Source organism: Desmodus rotundus, chromosome 6, assembly GCF_022682495.2.
Source record: "Desmodus rotundus isolate HL8 chromosome 6, HLdesRot8A.1, whole genome shotgun sequence".
NCBI classification, from domain to species: domain Eukaryota; kingdom Metazoa; phylum Chordata; class Mammalia; order Chiroptera; family Phyllostomidae; genus Desmodus; species Desmodus rotundus.
The window spans coordinates 156,232,223-156,250,381 of record NC_071392.1 but is presented as its reverse complement, the minus strand read 5'-3'; the positions used below and the strand labels follow the sequence as shown (position 1 = coordinate 156,250,381).

The window sequence follows — 18,159 nt, the reverse complement described above, 5'->3', positions numbered from 1 at the left end:
AACATCCTGCATTGGCTGTGTTACCGGTGGACCTAAGTCTCCTTCCGATCCTGTTTACTTTTCAGCTGGGATACCCCTTGGGGGTGAGTCCTGGGGCATCCTTTCTCTTCTGCTCCTGCACCCTAAACATCCAGTGATCCCAAGCCCATTTTTTCATAGCTGAGATTCTGCTCTGTTCTCTCTCACGGACCAGCACCCCAGGCCCCTTCACTGATGTCCTGTCTCCTTCTCATCCACATCTTAGGGGGCAATCAGAGCTCTCTTTCCAAAGCACAGAGCTGCCTAAGTCACCCCACCTTGCTTCTAACCCTTCCGTCTTCCCCTAAGGCCCATGGTACACTATCCAAGGCCCTGCCTTCCCGACTTGGTCAGTCCTCTTTCCCCTCTGATTTGCGCGCCCCCAGTGTAAGCGCTGGTGCATAATAGGTGTTCAGCAGACTGGCTGGATTTCTCATTCCACCCCCAGGAATCGGCACTCATGCACGGCCACCTGCGGGCTGTCCTGCAGGTTTAAGTAAGCGCTTACGACTGCTAGCTAAGTGGTAGAGATGGGCCTTACACTTAGGGCTTCTGATTGTCAGGACAATGCAGCTAGGTAAAAGGGCCCACAAGTTCTGGATCTGGGGACCTCTGCCCTGGTCCCAGCTTTGGGGTTCTGGGCAAGTTGTGGTCCTTTTAAAATAGAGGTAAAACGTTTCACCTTGAGGGGGCTATGGGTACTATGGCACAACACGAGGTTCGCAAAGTGCTCACGAAGAGTGCCAGCACCTTGTGAGCAGCGACTGCCTTAATGGTCACCATTAGTGGGGCCTCTCCCCGTGCCCCTGCCTGGGCACAAATAGCCAGGGAAGTTACCTGTCTGTGGTTCCACGAGGTGCTGTGGCTTCTCTCCCATGCCACACCTGGAGCTTCAGGGGCTTCTCTTCCTGCTGCCTGGGTTCTTGGCTTTGAGTCCTGGAGAACCGAGAGTTGTCAGACCTCGGAGAAGGGTCATAGACGTTGCGGCTGGCAGACCTGCAACGCAAGAGCTGCTGGTACGCCATGCGGAAGTCTCTATTCAGAGCGGCATACAGGATGGGGTTCAGGGCTGAGTTGGCATAGCCCAGCCACAGAACGACGGCTTCGAAGACCTTGTTGATGGCGTCATCCCCTCTCAGCCCACGGTAGACAAACACGGTGAAGTAGGGGAACCAGCAGACAATGAAGGCCCCCATCACAGCAGCCAGTGTCACTGTGGCTTTGTGCTCTCTGATGGTGGCTGCCTTCCAGGAGCTGATGTGATGGATCCTCTTGGCCTGATCCCGGGCGATCTTGAAGATGCGGCAGTAGGTGATGCACATGACCACTAGAGGCACGTAGAAGGTGACCAGCCCGTCCACCAAGCCATACACCAAGTTGACCTGAACTTTGCAGGACAGAATGGTGGAATTGAAACCGCTGGTCTTGTTCCTGCTGTTCCACTCCAGGTGGATAGGCAGGAAGGACAAGGTGATGGAGACGGCCCAGATTAACACCAGGGAGAAGCCGACCCGGGTTGGGGTCACCAGCACGGGGTAGCGCAAGGGGTCTGTGATGGCATAGTACCGGTCAAGGCTAATCATGAAGAGGTTGAGGATGGAGGCTGTGCAGAGCATCACGTCCAGGCTGGTATAGATATTGCAGAAGACCTTGCCAAAGTTCCACCTGCAGGACAGCTGGTAAATGGCTGAGAAGGGCAGCACCAGGAGGCCAAGGAGCAGGTCGGTGATGGCCAAGGACACGATGAAGCAGTTGGTCAGAGTGCGGAGCCGGCGGTTCAGGCCCACGGCCAGGCAGACCACCACGTTGCCAGCAATAGTGATGAGAATGAGGACAGTGAGGGCCACGCTAACAGTGATCTTGAATGCAACAGAATCCAGACAAGAGGAAGAGGTCGTGTTGTTGGGCTCCATCCTGGGGCCCCAAGGTTCCTTCCTCTGCCCACAGCCCCTGGCTGCTTCTCTCCCCACGACCCAGTGTGTCAGTTATGTTGACCACAGGGCTCCAGGCTGCCCAGCGGAGCCGAAAGGAAGTGTCCAACTGTGGGGAGGCTACAATGAACAACTCAGTGCTGTCTTTCTACAAATAAATAAAGCAGTCTCCTAGGAGGTGCTGGGCATGAGCATGACTGGAGAAGAGGCAAAGTTGGTGGTTGAAACTCCAGTCCCCAGATCGCCCCCTGCAGAGCTGGCTTCCTCCTCTCTCCAGGTCTTGCATAGAGACTGAGGCACTGGAGCATTTGTCTGGTCATGGCTTTGGTTTTATGCGGGAGGGATCATGTGGAGATGTGGCTGCCTCCTTCTCCATCGCTGATAGCTGCTCCCATCCATGTGACAGGGGTCAAGGTCTGCCGCACCTGCCTCTTGGGAACATTGGGGAGCAGGAGCTGAAAATGCAAAGGTTGAGTGTTGAGCACCTTGAAACAGACCAAGAGAGTGACCTGATTCATGATGATTCGCTCTAGACCTTGACCTCCCTGCAAGATACCAGGAGGCCAGTGTAAGTGCCTTTTCTTGGGAGGCACTGTGGCAATCAGTATATACAGTAGAGGAGGAAGGGAGCAGATGCAAGGGGCTGGACCACAGGTCACTGTGCGAGGTATGGTTGGAGTAACTGTTTCTACTGGAGAAAGAAAGATCTAGACACAGGCTCCAGGCTCCACAAGGCAGGCTGCATCTGACTGTTTAGTGCTGGTTCCCCATGGGTAGGCATTAACACTCTGATGGATAAATCATAAAGTGAATGAATAAGTACACAAATGTAATGAACTTACTCTGAGACAGTGCCGAGAACAGTTGTTGTACAAAATGCCATCATACCCTAGATCAAGGGCCGACGCACTGTTTTCAGGAAAATATTTTCTGCTCTGTGTCCCACATGGTCTCTGCTGCAGGGACTCAGCTCTGGCACCCTGGAGGGGACGTCACCTCCACAGCCGAGCACATGAGCAAGCAGACCTGTGCTCTAAGGAGACTTTACTATGAGCAGTGACCTTTGAATTTCATGTGATTTTCATGTGTCACAAAATATTTTTCTTTGTATTTTCTCTAACTCTATACAACTATTTCCAAACTATTGAAAAATGTAAAAGCCATTCTTAGTTCACAGGCAGCACAGAACCAGGCAGAGGGCTGGGTTTACTGCGGTTGAAGTTGGCTAACCACACCCAAACCGGCCCCTGCTCTACCCACCTCTCTAAACCTTTTCTTATTTGGCAACACATGTGGTCCCACTTCCAGGTCAGCTGTTACAGAACTCACGAAATCTTTTGAATGGCTGCATAACTGGGGCTTGCCACAGTTTATCATCCTCCTATCAGGAGTATTTGGGTGGTTTCCAATCCCTTCCTCCCTGTCTTCCTTCCTCTGGTCCTACTGCAAAAATCACTTCCATATAGTTGCCGCACCCACAATGCTTCTTGGCTAAATCTCAGAGACTACCTCCTAGTGGTGATATTCTATGATTCCAATGGGTGCAAAACACGCTTAAGGCCCTGCTTGATTGCTGGACCCTTTCATGGGAGCTCTTCCTGATTTTCCCCAGCACCGACAGTCTTCTGGGATCTGGGAGTGTGCAGAAATCCAGTCGACAGCAGAGCCTCTCGGAAGCAATCTAATCTCCAAGTGACATGATTTAAGCCTCTCCCACACTCTTGCTTGCAGTGGTTCTGCACCCTGAATGTGAGAAGCATCATTTAATCGTAACCACTGTGTTGGTGTAGAGATCACGGCTCCTGGTCACCTTCTGCTGCTCCAGCCGGCTCAGCCACTCAGCCTCACGAACTGCGCCTCTGGGAGTTATTTTTAGAAGATCTTTTCATTACATAAAAGCCCAGACAGCATGGCTCTCAACCACCACACTCAACTCTGGGGACGTAGCAGCAGGGGTATTTTTTTTTTTTTTGAGGATCCTTATTTCTCATCAAAATATTCTCTGAGTTTCCTTAACAGTGCAATATAGGTATTTTGGCATTGGCCCGGCATTTTAGTTAATGTTTGGGGGTTTTCCAAACAGAATGAACTGGTGTCATATATAATCAGAAATTCATCCTTCCCTCTCCCTTCCCTCCCTTCCTTCCTCCCTCCCTCCCTTCCTTCCTTCCTTCCTTCTTTCCTTCCTTCCTTCCTTCCTCCCTCCCTCCCTCCCTCCCTTCCTTCCTTCCTTCTTTCCTTCCTCCCTCCCTCCCTCCCTCCCTTCCTTCCTTCCTTTCTCTCCCCTCCCTCTGTTCTAGCAAATACTTTTCAGAACCTCCAATGTGCCAAATGCTGGTTGCAGGTGCTGGGGGCACAGCAATGACCAAAATAGCAGTGGTTCCATTTCCCAATGAGAACCACATCTGCTGTGTTTCCATTCTGCAGCTCAGGTACCAGCAGTTTCTGGTGATTGTTTGCATGGAGCGCAGTCCATCCCAAACCCTGTAGATAGAACGACTGCCGTAGAGGGCCGTGGAACCCCCATGATCATTGTCATCATTGTCAACATCACAGCCAACATAAAAAACACTTCCTTGACTTTCCTTTCAAACTTGCAAAGCAATGACTTGCTTATTGCAGTAAACCAAGTGTCCTGAGGTATACAGAAAGGGCCAACTATTTGGGTGTCACACACCCAAGCCCTCACACCTGGGAGGTGTCTGTTGCCAACTGTTGGGTGTGCTGGGTCCCTTCTCTCTCTGTGCCTCTGCATGGACACAGGCACACACAGGACACTGTTTCTTAGTGTCACTGTTCACAGGACACTAAGTGCACAGTACTTAGCGACTTTCCTTAACCTCTTTAAAAATTCCTATCATACAATGGATGACCTTCCAGGTTGCTCAGATCCCACCGGTCCTCCTGGGAAATTAGGCTGTGGCAATCTGACCACTGTTGGGTGAAGATGGAAAAAGGAGGACATGTGACAGACACTTGGGTGTCCGTCAGCAGGAGGATGGTTCAGCAAATCATGGCACCACTGTCCGGGAGGACAGTCTTGGGCAAGGCGATATCACGCACGTTAGGTGAAATGTCATTTCACCCTCACAACAGGGAAATCGCTGCTCTGGGTAACAGCTGAGAAGACGGAGGCTCAGAGAGGCCAAGGAGGCGCGCCCTTGTAAGTGGCCGGAGAGCTTGCATTCAGACCCAGCTCGCACTGCCACAGGGCCTGTGCTTGGGTCGGACTTCAGTACGTCCTCCCAGCTGGATTTGTCTCTTAACTTTCCCATTGTGCAGCTGGGCCTGGCCCCAAATGCAACACTTCTCATTCCTGCCCTCACCGTCTCCTTCACCTGCAAGTCCCTGTTCATGTCACCTCCTCTCCTTTCAAGGCCCAGCTCAGATGCTTCCGCCTTCCTGAATGCTTGGAGGCAGGAGCACCATCCCCTGCTGCATTTGTACCAAGTTATCCCATCGGCACCTGCTGCCTTGTGTTATTAACATGGCTCTGTGTCGGCCCTCGGGCAGGGCCTGCAACTTGGCCGTCTCTCTCCATGCCCCGTTCACCCGTCCATCCATCCATCCATCTACCCGATCATCCACCCACGCAGTATTTCCTGTTGGCTCTGTAACAGGAGTGTGCCTGTGTATGGGTGCATGGGTGTGTGGGTGTGGTCCCCTTGGAAGCTGGAGGATGCTCACCTTGGGGACGCAGTGGGTCTGGTTAGTATGTCTACCTGGGTATGAGAAAATGGGCCTATCTTTCCCAACATTTTATAGTGAAAATTTTCAAACACACACACAAAAAGTTGAAAAAAACTGATACAATGTATGTTAGATCTTGTCTAATGTCCATGCAGATTCAGTCATTATCTGTTCTGTGTGTGTGGTGGGGGCAGGGCGGGGGGGGGGCGGCGGGGGGGGGGGGACGGGGGAGAGAGAGAGAGAGAGAGAGAGAGAGAGAGAGAGAGAAATGTATGAAATTCAGCACCGCAGCCTTCAGCGCCTTCCTCTCCCCACTGCAAAGGCTGACCACAGGGGCTGCAGGCTCACATGCCACACTGCTTCCTCCTACACCTTCTTATCTTTGCCTGAACAGCCTTTGAAAAGACATTTTCTGGAGAATTTTCTGCCCCCCTGGGGAGGCTTCTGACATTTACCAAGTCATCACCTAGCAAATGCAGCCATAACACAGGGCCTTGGCCGGCTCAGCGTCTACTTTGTTCTGTGTCTCCCAGAGGCTGCGCTGGCCAATTAGCCCTCAAGGGCCACCACAGCTGAGTGTGTTAAATGTGCTGGATGCACACGTGGGTGTGTGCGAACCCCCCTGTGCTGGGCTCTGTGTGGGGAGTCTGCTCCAACCACTGTGCCTTGGGTGTCTCTATGTATAGATCTTGGCGTGGCATTCGAGGTTCTCCATGACCTGGTTCTGTCTCAGTCTTTAGCCTCAGCTCCTGCCTGCTGCGTGCCCTTTAGTGTCCTAGAACACTTGGAGAAACACAGATCTGGTGGCTTTTAATTCCTCCTGGTGTGGAAAGGACCAGGCCCATTCTGATTCTGTGCCTTTGCACATGCTATTCCCACTGCCTAGAATGCTCTTCCTCCCTTCCAAGCCTGGTGAGCCCTCACTCTTCCTTAAAGACCTGGCCTCTTCTGTCACCTCCTCCAGGAAGTCTTCCAGAGGTTCTTGCTCCATCCTCTCTCACTTCCACCTTCTACTAGCCCCTCTGACAGAGGCTTGTGCTTTCTGGGGTGCACAGGAAGGAGGGATTCCTTAACCCCATTGGATAGAATTCTGAGTTTTCAGGTCCCCAGGAAAACTCTCCTCCTAGTGGAGTACTTGGTAATTCACCATCAGAATGTGTCTCCCCAGGAATTGAGTTGCAGTGTGTGGTATCTGGGATACTATTTCCCTCCTGGATCCTGCCACCCAGCAGCAACAAAAGTGGGGTCTTGTAGGGTCAAGGGTCACCCACTATCAGAGGTGTCACTCGGAGGCAAACCCAGGTCTTCCCAATGCCCCAACTCCCTCCCTTCTCACTGCTTCTCATGAAATCCCAGACGTAATGCCACTGATGGGACGTTCTGATTGCCAGCTACAGAGGTGAGACCATCTAGAAAAGAAGCAGTCTGGTGGCTGGGGTCTCCTCCCCAGCAAATTCAGTGAACACTGAGTTCAGCACTCTCTTTTCCTTTCTCAATGTAGTTCCCTTTCTGGTTTAAGTACCTGAGCTCGGACATAGTCCTCAGGGAGCTGGCAACTGTGCAAGCAGCCAGCATTCGGGGGAATCAGTTAAGTCTCTTTTGATTGGGTTTCTCACTCGGCCTGAAAGATGAATCTGATTTTTCTAGGCAATAACTCACAGTAGGAAAAGAAAATGGTATTCATCAGGCAACACTATGCACGAGGCAACTCTGGGCGGTTCTGAGAAGTAGGGGTTTGGACCCATATTCTGCAAAAATTGACAATCAGAGAATTGTATGAGGGGAGCCCCAGGGGCTGAAAGCAAGGACTTTGGCATTGACCAGATCTGGGTTCTAATTCCGCGGCTGCCATTCAATAGCAGGTGACCTTGGGCACATTACCGCATGCTCTTCAAGCTTCAGTTTCCCCATTTGTAAAATGGGAGTAATAATATGTCCTCCTCCACTTGGTGGATGTGGAAATACCGAGGGTGAAGGTATGAAAAACAGCGCCTGGAACGTGGTCAATCATATTAAGATGGTTGGAAAGCAACACACATTCAGTAGAAATCATTCTTCCAGTGTTGGATTTTGATCTGTTCCTGGGTTAGCGATACGCGGTTGACACTCTCCTGGTGCTGGACAGCAGCCACCAGCGCAGCCCAGGGTCAGCCCCGCGTAAAGATGTTATTTTCATTATCGTCTAAAGCCACCCTCCCGTCGTTGTTGAATGCCTTGCACTCGCAGACACTGTGCTGGCTTCTGGGGCCCAGGGGTGAGCATGGCAGACACTCCCTGGAGCTTCTCTTGTGGTGACGGAGACAGGCAGTTGCACAGCAAAATGTAATGGGGACCAGAGCTGGTCTGGGAGATGCTGAGGCTTCCTGTGGTAGAGATATTTGAGGGGCAGGGGGTAACTCAGTGAAGATGGGGACATTCAGGTTCCAAACAGGGAGAATGGCCCCTGTGAAAGCTTGGAGGTGGAGATGGTGGGTTTTAACACTGGGGAGGGGAGTGGAGATGGGGGTGCGTGTGGATGGAGGTGATGTGACTGGAAGGCAGAGAGGGCTCTGGGTCCTGCTTATCTGCTGTACACCAGGGGTTGGGTGTGGCAGCTCAGGGGAGGCCTGAGCCAGCCCTGCCAGCCACCCCAGTTATCCCCATGCTCTGGGTCCCGGGGAGGCAGTTTCTCATCTTCATGAGCCATGACTTCTCAGCACTTTCCACCTAGAATCAGCCGTGTCACATGTTCTGAGTACCTGGGGCTGAGGGCATCAGAGGGGCCCCAAGCAGCAGCCCCTGAGGAGCTCTGCCCCTGTCAGGAATCCCACATGGGTCCCAGAAGCGGGGACACTTGTGCCTTTAGCTTGTCCTGCAGAGAAGGAAACCATCCTTCGGGCTTCTCAAGGAAATGGCAGGATTCTCTGAACTCACAGCACAAAACACTTCCTTCCCCCTTCGCCATGTCAGGGCTTCCTTCATCCTTCTAGTTGTGGATCTGTGACTCCCTCCCCGCAATGCACTGGGTGTTGGGTAAAAGCCTTGCAAGACCGTAAAGGACTTCGGGTTGAGGCTGCTCATGAGAGAGAGAGAGACAGAGAGAGAGAGAGAGAGAGAGAGAGATGCCAGCCTCCCAGTGGTCTGAGCTTTGGACCCACCCTTCCATTTCTTCTGAGCCATCTGGGGCCCAAGGCCAGGGGCTGTCCTCAACGGCGACTCATTCGGTGCATTGCGGCCCCTCGGGGAGTCCCTCTGCACAGCTCAGGGGTGAACGTTGTCTGGAATTTGGGGCAGGTTCTATAACAGCCACTCTGGGCCTAGGTTGGGAAGAGCTCCACCCACCCCTGCGATGTGTACCCTTGAGCCCTGAGCAGGACATTTTTTGATGAGGAATGTCATTGCCACAGCATCAGGGAGGCCTGGGCCAGAAGCCAGGACACTGCTGTGCACATACGGATAATTTCGTATCTCTGTGTGGCAGAGGTTATTATTATTCCCACTTGACAGATGGTGAAACTTGGGTTCAGAGAGGTTAAGTCACTTGTCCAAGGCCACACAGCTGGTAAAGAGGCAGGCAGGGCTTTGAAACCAGGCCTGGTTCCCCCAGGCTCTCAGCGTCTAGAGCCACCCCCGCATCCCCACCCCACCCTCCCTCCCCTGAATACATGCACCTGGTCTAGTTCATTCCCTGGTGGCGGTGATGACATCTGGTGATGCCAAATTCCCCGAGTTATTGTTTGCCTGAGAAAGTCTCTATCTCTCCTTCATTTTCTAAAATCGAGGTAAAAGTCATATAGCCATTTTAAAGCGCACAATTCAGCAGCATTCAGTACCTTTACCATGCTGCGCGACCACCATCTCTGGTTCCAGAACGTTTTCACCCCCTGAAAAGGAAGCTCCATTCCTGTGGAACTGTCACGCCCAACCCCCCTTTCCGTGCTCCCTGGCCACCACCAGCCTGCTTTATGGCTCCATGCACATGCCTATTCCAGATACAGGGGGCACAGAGTGTGTAAGTTGGGAAGTGTGGGTGGAGGGAGGTCCCCTCTCTTTCCTACCCTCTGCCTCCCCTTCATCCGCCTGGGTGCTCAGGCTAGTATTGTCCTTAGGCGTCACCACTGTCCTGTCCTCATCCCCACATCCAGTCCAGCAGCAAGGCCGGTGGCCTCTGCCTCTGAAATACACCGCTCTTGGATGTGGCCACTCTCTGGCTGCTGCCACCATCCTGGTCCTGCTCCGAGCCAGCACCACCTCCTGCCTGGACTTCTGTGACTGCTCTCGATTGGCCTCCCCGAACTCCCTCTAATCACTCACCCCCACCCTGCTTCTCTCTGGCCAACGCTGTCCTGTTCCACCTTCCCCGGGGCTCACAAGCCCATTGGGATCTGCGCTTCACCTTTCTGACCTCCAGCTTCACCCCAGGCCTCAGCAGGTACCTGGCCACACAGACCTTGCTCCTGTGCCCCAGACATGTCAGCACCCCGCCTCGGGGCTCTGCCGGAGGACTGTTGCTGCCCTGGATGTCCGTGTCCGAGTGGCAGAGCAAACGTCAGCTCCGCAGAGGGGCCTCCTCAGCCCCCAAGGCCGACCACCTCGGCCCCGTCCCCCCACTGGGCCTTCTGCGTCCACTATTGCCCTCTGCCCACTGGAATGTGGGCACGAGGGGCCAGGCTCCACCCTGCAGGCGCTGCCTGGGGCGCGGTTAATATTCATACTTACGGGGTTGACTAAATGCACATCGGAAACAAACATCAGAACAATGTAATGTTCCATTTGCCAGGCACTCTGAAAGTGCCAGGCAATATTCTCAGTGCTTTACATGCCAGTACTTTATGCCACTTAACCTCTGCAACAGCCCTGTTACGTGGACACCATTAGTCATTTCCATTTTGTAGGTGAGGAAGTTGAGGGTTATGGTATTTTGTGACTTGGCCAACGTCCAATGACAGCAGTGGGTTGTTGGCACCTGTGGGAAAGGGCCGGGGAGGGAGTTTTCAGGGCAGGGGTTGGACTGGGCCACACAAAAATCCTGCCTTTGTTCTTCTGGGAAAGGTGAGGCCCCAGTTGCCGATGTTTGCTGCGAAGCCCAAATCTCTGCTGCCAGGGGGCAAACCACCCAGAGGGTAGGGACCCAGGGGGAAAGGGCCCTGGGCTGGCAATCGGGACTAGAGTTTGAGTCCCTAGTGTGACTCTGAGTTGCTGTATTACCTCTAATAAGTTCTATAGCCCCAATTTCCTTAGCAGGAAGGTCAGGAGACGGGCTTAGAATCTCAAAGGTTTCTGCCAGAAACTCTGTGTGTGTGTGTGTGTGTGTGTGTGTGTGGAGGGGGGTAGGAGGGAAGGGGTCATGAGCTCCCAAAATAATAAAATGGGAGAGATCTGGGTAGAAACAAAACTCGGCAGCCACCTGGTGTTCAGGAGCCCCTATTTAGCATCCCAGAGAGGCAACCCCACTCTCCTTGCACCCCTCCAGTGATTGGCGGTAGGGGAGCTTTCTGTCCTACAAAGTAATTGCCAGTCAGCCATGGCCATTTCAAGACAGTGTAGAGCCATACACACTCTTTCTCTTGGAGTCCTTACCCTGCTGCAGAACGAGCACATTGGAATATAGGTGCATTCCACAGAAAATGCGATTTGTATATAGCTATTTAGTATAATGAACTACTGCTGTCAACTATCTGTCATAGTGCTACATGTAGATACCCAGTTAAACATGTATTGCACTTTTATGGTTTTCTTTTAGATCTGATACATGTAAGCGTAGGTCTGTGAGTTTGCAGAGATTTTTGTAGGTTCCTAAAGAGCCCTGGGGTCCACGAACAAGCCCCTTTTCTGGGCAGCCCTGCAGAGCGTCCTGTTCGCCAGGTGTCAGGCGCTCCACTGAACCCTTTCCCACCCCTGTGCCCATCACCACGGCCACGCCCGCTGCTCCTGTTGTGCTCACCGTGATTACTGCCTCACCACGATTACTGATTACTGCCGTAACCACCGGCAGCCCCACCTCCGTCTGCACCACCACTTCCAGCAGCAGCAGCCACAGGAGCTGCTGCGCCACCCTGCACTTCCCTTCCTCTGTTCTTTTTCCTCCCAGCCTCCCCTTGGGAAGGTTATGCCCTTCCAGCAATGCACAGCTCGCCCTTCCAGGCAAAACGTCCTGCAGCCACTGGGTCACCTTGCCACCTTCACACTATCCGCAGCGAACAGCTAACACTTGCCAGGAACATGTCTACAAGCTGGTTACCCAGTCTTCCCTGCCCTCCCCACATCCATGGCCCCCCCCCCGCATGCTCATTTCAAGTCTGTAGGAGGGCTCTGTGGAGCAGTCAGAATGTAACCCAGGTAGCTGGTTGTAGAAGCTTCTTGCACTTAGGGGAAATTGGGCTCAAAGCAAGTGTGGCACAGAGAGGTTGAGTGCCTAGGCTGAGACTGCACAGCCGGAGTACAACTTGCCTGTCCCATCCTGTTTCCCAAGCCTCACCCCATCCAGCCCCACCTCCATGATTTTTGCCAAGCCCACTATTTTTTTACTTTACATTTTTTAAAGTGATTGAATTTATTGCAAAAGGAGTTGTTTTATTGTTACAGTAACTACCGGGATTGCTTTCCCTCAGACGGGTCACCCTGAAAATAGGTGCCATGGAAACACAACCATTGTCGTTGAATCCTTATAGCTACAGCTGCCCAGAGAGCCCGGCCTCTCCCTCTCCTTGTCAGGAAGACAGGCCAGCCTGTGCTCGAGGGGGTGTTCAGGACCACCCCAGCCCACCTCAGGACCCCAGGGCTGCCTGCCCCACACTCTCGCCAGGGAGCCAACTCTGTGCAGTGCAAAGGAGCCAAGAAGCTCTCTGAGGCTCAGTTTTCCTCCCTGTAAAATGGGAAGATGACATGTGACGGTAAAGCGATGGTGCTGAGCGTAGTGGCTCCTCAAAGTGTCACCATCCTCCCCACGGCCATTTGCTGGTCTGCCCTTCAGTGAGAGAAGGCGCCCGAGGCTGCCAGAAGGGGGGCAGACATGAGCGCTGAAACTGAGCACGGGTCTGCATCGGGAAAAGTGTGTGCAGGGCCGGCCTGTGGACCGCCCTGACGGTCTGCAAAGCCAGGTGGGGCTGTGCTCTGTTAGAAAGCCAGTCCTCCCAGCCTGCCCCTCACCCCACCCACATCTCAGCCTCTGGCCCCCTGAGGAGAAGGACTGGAACAGCAGCTGGGGGTCCTGCTCCCAGCTCTGCTCTCACCGTGAGGCCATGCTAGCCAGGAGACTTTGCTTTCAGCCCAGCTTCTCTTCCTGTGAAATGGGGGTGATAATCCCAACCACACAGGGCCAGGTGGGGGTGGGGGCGGGTCAAGAGGCTTGTGGGGCTGAAGAGCAAGAAGCTTCTAGAACTGGCCACCTGGGTTACATTCTGGCCCCTCTGCTTCTCTCTGCATGGCTATAGGGAGCAGCAGCTGGGTATCTCTGCCTCAGATGCCTCAGCTGGTGGAAGGAAGTAGCTAGAGCCCCTGTTATCTGGCTGTTGGGAGCAATAAATGGCCCAGCACTCACAGAGCTCAGTGAGTCTGAACTCACGTGATACACAAGCAGTTGGCACAGCGCTTGGCCCGGACTTGGCCCAGCCTTCCTCCAGCTCCCCACTCAGCTTCCTCCCCTCCACCCATCGTGCTTTCTGTGCCCCAGGCACCCAAAGAGCCTCACGCATGCTCAGAGGAGGTTTGGAGGTGAGAAGATTATTCTCCCAGGAGAACCAGGCCATTCCAGAGCTGAAAGTGGCCAAGGTGTCCAGTCCTTCCTAGAGCTGTTGACAATTCTTTCTGCTGTTCCTGGAGGCTGGGCACCACGTCAAAGCAGCCGTGTGCACCTGGAGACCGTCCCCACAGGGCTGGCAGTCATCAGCCATTCCGCCAGCTCTGATCCGTGACCAACTTGGCTCCAGCCACCTTTCTCTCACAGCCACGGTGCCAGGCCTGCGTCCTCCTGGCAGCGCTGTCGCACAGAAGCCAGGATCAAAGAAGGGCGGAGTCAGCAAAGCCCTGGGACATCAGCCAGTGTGCCCCTGTCTAGTCTCAGGTGGGGCGGTAGCTTGCCCAGGTTCACACAGTGACGGTGATGAGAGGTATTGTCACGTCTGTAGCCCAGTTCTTCCAGCTCTTATCAGATAGTAAAATATATATATATATCTCAAACAAGAAGTTTGACATCTTCTATACAAGAAGTTTTGAGATGTGCTAGAAAGGTCCTGGGAGGTGCTAGCCCTCGAGACAGACAGGACAGGGACGGCCTCGCTGTGGCTGACCTAAGAAAGACTTTGCAAATGGTGATTTGGCAGAGGAGACAGCCCATGTAAAGGCCTTGGGGTGGGGGGGGCCCTGGGGGGCAACCAGCTTGCCACCTTGAGGCCCGAGTGGCCACAGCAGGGTGAGTGGGGAGCGATGCAGCCCACACGGGCAGCGCCCGATCATGTACAGCCTGGTGGACAGACCTCTGTCGGGTTTGCATTTCAGTCTAAGTAAGGGAATGACACAACGAAGTTTTAAAAGATGACTCTGATCTGAATAGACAGTTCTGCTGACAAGATACACAAATGACCAATGAGCGCCAGAAAAGATGTTCAGATTCATTAGCCATCAGGAGAATGCAGATCAACCCCACGATGCAATGAAGCCACTTCACACCCACGACGACGACCAGAATCCGAAAGCCAGGTAACGGACACGCTGGAACCCTCACACGCTGCTGGTGGGAATGCGAGATGGGGCAGCTGCTGCGGAGAACAGCCTGGCAGTTCCTCAAATGGTTAAACAGAGTCGCCATATGACCTAGTAATCCCGCTCGTAGGTACGTTCCCCAAAGAAATGAAAATGCATGTCCTTGCAAAAACCTGTACAACAATGTTCATGGCAGCATTTCTCAGAGTAGCCAAGAGAGTAGGAACACCCACGTGCCCATGGACCGGTGAAGGAATGCGCTCTTGGCCACAAGAAGGAATGAAGTGCTGACACATGGTACAACTTGGACGGACCTTGAAAATATTATGCTGAGGTCCCTGCTGAGCCACCCCTGCACCTGCAGAGATGCACTGCTCCCCCCAGGGTGTCTGCGACAGGTGCTCCAGTGTCAGCGGATTGAATCTGTTGGCCCTCCTGACTCTGGTTAGGGAAGTGCAGGCTCTGGATTTCGATGGCCTGGGACTGAATCGTGTGTGACAGACACTGGGCTGCCAAGTGGCTGAATGTATCTGACTCTTGGTTTCTTCTCTATAAAATGGGGTATTGATAGTACCTACCTCATAGGCTTATCGAGAGCACATAGTAAGAACACAGTGGATGTCAGACATTAATAATTTAGTATTTCAGTCCTGGCTGGTGTGGTTCAGTGGATTGAGTGCCAGCCTGCAAACCAAAGGGTCGCTGGTTCGACTCCCAGTCAGTGCACATACCTGGGTTGTGGGCCAGGTCCCCACTGCGGGGTGTGCAAGAGGCAACCACTCATTGATGTTTCTCTCCCTTTCCCCTTCCCTTCCCCTCTCTAAAAATAAATAAATAAAATCTTAAAAAAATAATTTAGTATTTCTTTCCCTTCTAAAGGGCCAGCCAGGCCTCAACACAGAGGTGGCCCTATCATTGACAAGTGTCCATGTGCCAGCCCTGTCTCGGGTGCTGACAAGGAGGAGGTGGGAGTGGTTATCTTGTCACCAGAAGCCAGAAAGTGTGTGCTCACTGCATAAAATCTGGAAAGTTCGGAAATGACGGAGTCCAGGCACAAATATCCCATAATGCTGCCACCTACTGGCAAACATTGTTCACGCTCTTTGGCTCATTTCCTTCCAGTCTTTTTTTCAAAAGTGCCTGCCCCAGATTTGTGACCATGCCATATATATGCATATGCATAAACATGTCTCCATTCATTAAAAACTCTCCATTTTTAGCAGCGACATGGTATCTCATAACTTCATTGATCCCTCTTGGACATTTAGGCACTCTCTGATTGTCGATGAATATGTTTGCATTTGAAAGAGCCTCTGTTCATTTCCCATCATTTGGTTTGGATGTCCACATCTTCTTTTAAAACACTTTTTGGCAAAGAAACCTCTCTAGCCTGTCTGAAGGCCATTTTCCCACCAGCAGGGACTTCCTTCCAGGGGCTGAGCTAAATCCTCGGGATTGGGGCTTAATCCCATTTCCCCTTCTCTTGGGCACTGGTGCAGATGGGCCACAGCTGGCCTCATTTTCCCCTCAGACATCTCATCTGGGAGAGTCGACTGAGTTAGTCATCAGTGGAGGATGGAGAACAGAAAGTGCCCGTGAAACCAGGAAACGCAGTCCAGGCTCAGGTTAATGGAGATGAGGTTACTGCGGATGAAGGGGTTGAGGAAGGAGGAGGAGCAGGTGGGATGGGTGTCAGCCTGATCTCTGCCTCCCATGTGGTGCTGACAGTGAACTTCCTTCCTTCTGGGGCCCTTGAGAAATCACTTGGCAAAGGCACCCTAGCCCCACTGCCAGCTTCCAGACTCACTTTCCCAGTGATTATGTAGCAGCTCTTCCTATTACATGTGGGACAAGAGAAAATCCATGCAGATCGGGTTGGCACCTGCCAGGTGCCTGGCCTGGTGCCAGACACCTTCACAGCCCACCTTGGGGCTGGCCTGGTGCTGTTGGAAGTAGTCTGGAGCCAGGCAGGCCTGGGGCCAATGCCAGCACGGGCATCTCCTGCCAGGGTGCCCTGTGGACATCATGGACCACCCCCCCAGCCTTGTTTTCCTCATCTGTAGAGTGGGGCCCACTGGCCCTGCCTCCCAGGATTGTTGAGGTGACTGTAGCCACTACTGTACATGCAACACAGCAGGCCACATAGCAGGCCGCACAGGCAGCTGTCAGAGAAGTGTTATTTTCTCGTTCTATTCAGTTCTCGTCCTACCTCAGGGTTAGAGGGGACAATAAATGTATCTAATTGCCTTTTGGAACCTATAGGGAACTGATGTGTAGGTAAGAGTTTCTAACTTCCTATTGCAAATAGGAGATGGAGGTTCTGAGATAAAACCAGGAATCTCTACAGGACATGAAGTGTCATCTCATGTTATCTCACAGATTTCATGTCCTAGAGAACCATCAGGACATGTGTCTGGGCTGGCGGGGTGTTGGGGCGGTGGCTCCTGCCCTGCCCACATTCCCTGGGCCCTGCTTCATGCCCAGTTGGGACTAACCATCTCTAGTAAAGGAGACCAGGGAGGACCTGGTGATGACAGATGAGTCCCAGGGAGGCAAAGGTGTGGGTCCCCTGGACTCTGGTCTCCCAAGTTAGGGTAGGACAGCTGCCTTGGGGAGGACACCACAACATGCAGGTGCGTCCCTGCCCCCTCCCTGTCCTCACTCCATCTCAAAGTGGGCCTTAGCATAACTCCTCGTGGGGGAGGAAACCGAGGCTCTCTTGCTGAAGGCCAGCTGCATTGTCTGAGCAAGAGAACTGGGATTCTGGCGAGGCCACTTGCCTGGCTCATCCCAGCGGTGAATCTCTCTCCAGATGCCCCTGGAGGACAACTCCCGCTGGGCTGAGTGCTGTGCATCCTAGCTCCCAGCATGGGGCAACAGCCCTGGAGGACAAAGTCCCCCTCCTCACTGCCCCAGCCCTCTGCTGGCCTTCCTTAGGCAGAAAGTTGCTTTATGCTCTGGTGCTTCCACCCAGACCCAGGGTCAAACCAGAAACTCCTTCTACACAAGCAGAGTTTGCAAATCCAACCCCACGTGGGCAGAGGGGACACACACCCGACCCTGGACAGACCGGGACTGTGTCCGGTGCTCGCAGCATCCCCTTGGGAAGGAGTACAACCCCGAGGGTCACAGAGAAGAAACTGAGGCTGTTGGGCTGAGGGACTAGTCCAAGGTCACACATAGCCAGGGAGCAGCAGAGCTGCTTGAACCTGGGGCTAGGGACAGGACAGCCACGGGGAAACCCCAAGCAGGCACAGCCGGGGACCCCACCCAAGCCCAGGTCCCTCGGGGAGGCGGCGGCTGAGTTACCTGGGGCTGCTGCCGCTGAGCGTGGTGCCGGTTCTCCTTGGTCCTGTGCCTGCGCCAGCTCAGCCAGCCGGCTCCCAGCAGGGATGGAGAGGACAGCCCATGCCCCAAGCCTCAGCCTCGTACTCACTTCCTGGTCTCCGCCTCCAACTTGCTCCTCCTCACTCTCCACCGCCTTCCTTTCCTTTCTCTCCAAGTCTCTCTCTCTCCCTCCCTGTCCCCTTCCCCCAACCACCACATGCACAGTGCTCACGCACCCTTTGCTCTTCTCTCTGTCCACACTCAGTGTCCCCGTCCTACACTCTCACCCGCTGTCTCTTTTCCTTTTTCCTGGACCTTCTTTCCTTCCCTCTCTGGCTCCAACACTTCCCTCTCCCTCTTCATTTCTGTCATACTGCCTGCTTTTTCTCTCACTTCTTTCCTTAGCTGGTGCCCACTCCCCCCACAGCCAGGCCAGGAACCCAGCGTCCAGCTGTGCGGTAATTGGCTGAATGGAAGGGAACTCCCAGCTGTGGCCCAGCACCAGCCTCCACCC

General features: G+C 53.5%; 1 protein-coding gene across 1 annotated transcript in view; it reads right to left on the bottom strand.

The window, feature by feature from the left end:
* The window catches only part of HRH2 (histamine receptor H2), a 37,314-nt gene extending 19,485 nt beyond the window's left edge, over positions 1 to 17,829 (bottom strand). The window contains 2 exon segments of the mRNA XM_045185159.3: positions 856 to 2,404; positions 17,628 to 17,829. Coding sequence (XP_045041094.1) covers positions 856 to 1,931 — 1,076 coding nt within the window. The 5' untranslated portion in view covers positions 1,932 to 2,404; positions 17,628 to 17,829.
* Positions 17,830 to 18,159: the final 330 nt, after the last annotated feature.